The sequence below is a fragment of the Brachyhypopomus gauderio genome, chromosome 3 (assembly GCF_052324685.1).
Source record: "Brachyhypopomus gauderio isolate BG-103 chromosome 3, BGAUD_0.2, whole genome shotgun sequence".
Taxonomy (NCBI): Eukaryota; Metazoa; Chordata; class Actinopteri; order Gymnotiformes; family Hypopomidae; genus Brachyhypopomus; species Brachyhypopomus gauderio.
The window spans coordinates 28,742,236-28,745,555 of NC_135213.1; the positions used below are offsets into that span (position 1 = coordinate 28,742,236).

The 3,320-nt window shown below is 44.6% G+C and overlaps 1 protein-coding gene across 1 annotated transcript; it reads left to right on the forward strand.

Moving 5' to 3' along the window:
- Positions 1 to 3,077, forward strand: neurod2 (neuronal differentiation 2). The gene is made up of 2 exons (XM_077000908.1): positions 1 to 141; positions 1,760 to 3,077. The coding sequence occupies exon 2, from the start codon at positions 1,770 to 1,772 to the stop codon at positions 2,859 to 2,861; it is 1,092 nt and encodes a 363-aa protein (XP_076857023.1). The 5' UTR covers positions 1 to 141; positions 1,760 to 1,769; the 3' UTR covers positions 2,862 to 3,077.
- Positions 3,078 to 3,320: the final 243 nt, after the last annotated feature.

The following is a 3,320-nucleotide window of genomic DNA, read 5'->3' on the forward strand; positions in this document are numbered from 1 at the left end:
GTCCGGGGAAGGAATAACACACATCGGATCACACACGCATCTCGGCTCTACTCTTGCCGGAGCGTCCTAGCGGGGTGCTGGTCCCCGAAGATTATGTAGACGGACACGCGCCTTCACCCATCTAAGTGCACTGCGAAGGAGGTGAGTTTATGGATCGCTATAAAATATAAAACGAGACAATTACGTTTGCCCATTTTAATGGCAATTCGTCACTTCTCAAAGAAAATTGTTATTTTTTCTATTTGCGACTGTCGATTTCACTCTGTTATGTTTCCTGGGAGGATCCCTTTTCGCAGCATTCTTAATAATCTGTCATTTAATTTGAAATCTAATCAAAGCAACGCATTTAATCCTATAATAACCGAATAATCCGATCGGCCTGGTTCAATGTGAATGTAAATCAATAAAGATTTTGGTATTTTACACTAAATCGGCTTACGGAGATGCATGTCTATCTGATTATATTCCGTTAATTTATGTTTGATTTGACAGTGATATGCGTGCAGCTCTCATTGTCTGAATGAACGGAATAATTCCAAGAACAAGAAATCTGAGAACGTGCAGAGCGCGTATTTGACATTTCGCGGCTCTTTAAAACACTCGAATCCAGGACAGGCTATGAATGTTTTAGGTAGTTTTGCTTCAGTTCACACCTAACATGTCTTTCTTTCCTGTTTTTAATTAAGGGGAAGGTCAGATGTAACGGTTAAATTAACCTTCTCTCCCCACACACACCAAAGGCTATTGGTATAAAATCAAAACAGATTTTAATTTTTACACAATTTGTTCTTTGATAATGCACAAAGCTAGTAAAAATATAAATAATAATAATTACACATAAGTTCAACATAGCGACACAAAACATTTTGCAGTTTTTATGCTGTTGTACTGTAAGATTGCATTCCATGTAACAAATGTCGTAGGGTTTTTTAAATCCAATTTCTTTGTTAATATTTTGTGCCCAAAATAATCTTTTATAATGAAAATCTGTTGTACGCACGTAATATGCGTGCATAACGGCCTATACCGGGGTAGCCGTCAGTAATCAGGGATCTTTATCTGTGTTGTGAACTTGGCTCGTGCATGTTATAGCATAACGAGACTTTTGGGTTTAGGATTAGCAGTGTTTTTTTTTCACTGCATGACACAATTGGAAAGAAGATCGATTTTTACACTACATTCTTTCCATCATGATAATAGCTGTGTTGGAATGCCGCCAGAATGCGGGGAGGGGGGAGAAACGCTGGAGGGGGTAGCCGGTGCTCAAAACGCCCCTCGAGACCCAATGATAGGGCCCGCGTGCGAAGACCTGCTGCGAGGGGCCACACGGGGCCACGTGGAAGGGGAATTAGGGAGTAAGACCGTCTGGCGATGTCTGTCGCTCTCCTTCATTCAGTCGCATGCGTGGGCCACTTTAGAACCTTTGTCTTCTATTTAAGACACGAGGATTATTGTTAAAAATCGATTTCCGTAGAGCGCTCTTTGTTGTTATTTTCTTCACATTATTTTTAAATGACCTCTTACCAGATGTCAGCGCTAGAGGACTTACCTGGACACCTCTGTAAGATGGTAGCCAACCCTTTCCACTGTTGTGGTTTAGCAGACATCGAATGACATTACCCATCTCAAATTTGTTTACAGCGTTAGACTGCATTTTACGGACTGATGAATATTTTAAGCCCCGTGTGAAGACAGCGCGCAGCACGACCGCTGACTTTTTATTATTTAATCAGATTTTTCCCTTTTCTTTGCATTCCAGTGCCGCCGCCATGTTGACAAGATTATTCAACGAGCCGTCACTTCTCCCGGACGTGCAAAAGTTTCCGGGCTGGGTGGATGACAGCGGGAGCGAGGACTCCAAAACCAAGGACGACGAGCAGGACCACTGTCGCCTAGGCGACGAGGACTTGGACGAAGGAGACATGAAAGGCGGAAGCAGTCGGGCTCAGTCGGAGATCGCAGGGGAGGATGATGATGACGATGACGTGGACGAAGAGGACTGTGGGGACGAGGGAGATGGGGACAGGCCCAAAAAGCGCGGGCCTAAGAAACGCAAGATGACGCCGGCCCGGTTAGAGCGCTCCAAGCTGCGGCGTCAAAAAGCCAACGCGAGGGAGCGCACGCGCATGCACGACCTGAACTCTGCCCTGGATAACCTGCGCAAAGTCGTGCCGTGCTACTCCAAAACGCAAAAGCTGTCCAAGATAGAGACGCTGAGGCTCGCGAAGAACTACATATGGGCTCTGTCGGAGATCCTGAGGAACGGGAAGAGACCGGACGTGGTTTCTTATGTACAGACACTGTGTAAAGGTCTCTCGCAGCCCACAACCAATCTGGTCGCTGGCTGTCTACAGCTCAATTCGCGGAATTTTCTGACAGAACAGTGCCAGGACGGAGCGCGCTTTCACCTGCCTAACCCATCTTTCTCCATGCACGCGTATCCCTATCAGTGTTCCCGTCTGTCGAGTCCTCAGTGTCAGTCTGGATCCAACACACACAGCCTACGGAATCATTCTTACTGCTCGTCCTATGAGGCCGTGTATACCGGGGGTGCGTCTCCTGAATACAACAGTCCTGATTACGAAGGTCATCATAGCCCCCCGGTGTGTGTCAATGGCAACTTTTCTTTGAGGCAGCAGGAACCTATCTCACCAGACACAGAAAGAGCCTATCATTATTCTATGCACTACACTGGTTTGCCAGGTTCACGCTCGTCCGTTGCGCATGGACTTGCTTATGGCCCTTCTGGAGCGCGCAGCGGCGGCGCGCATTCTGAAAACGTTCCACCATTCCATGACATGCACTTGCACCATGATCGGGCACCCGCATATGAAGAACTAAACTCCTTCTTTCACAATTGAAAGGTGTATCATCAGTCATCCTCCAACGTCCATGTTGACCAATAATTTACACAGACATTCATATTAAATTGTCGTCAGTGCCCCTTCAGAATCCACGTGTACTGAGGAGAACATAGTGATTTTATAAATAATCGGACAATTATCTTCCTTTTATTAATGTCATCACGGAACTATAATGGACACGTGTTGAAAAATTAATAAATGAATTAAAACAATCGAATTGTTTACCATATTTTTTTCAGTGTGAATTTGAATATTGAAACAAAGGTACTACTGTAAAACAAAGTGAATACGTGAATAAATAAAAGAAATGTAAAAATGAATGAACCAAAATCAATGTGATGTACAAAAACAGGGGCGTGTTAGAGGGTCTTTTTAGTGAAACCAAAGTAGGCTGTAGCGTACCTCTGAACAGCGATAAAAAGCAAACAAACCTGGAAGTCACCTTGACAGTCTTGA

Excerpts from the sequence above, each read along its gene's own strand:
- neurod2 (XM_077000908.1), top strand. The coding sequence starts at position 1,770 with ATGTTGACAAGATTATTCAACGAGCCGTCACTTCTCCCGGACGTGCAA.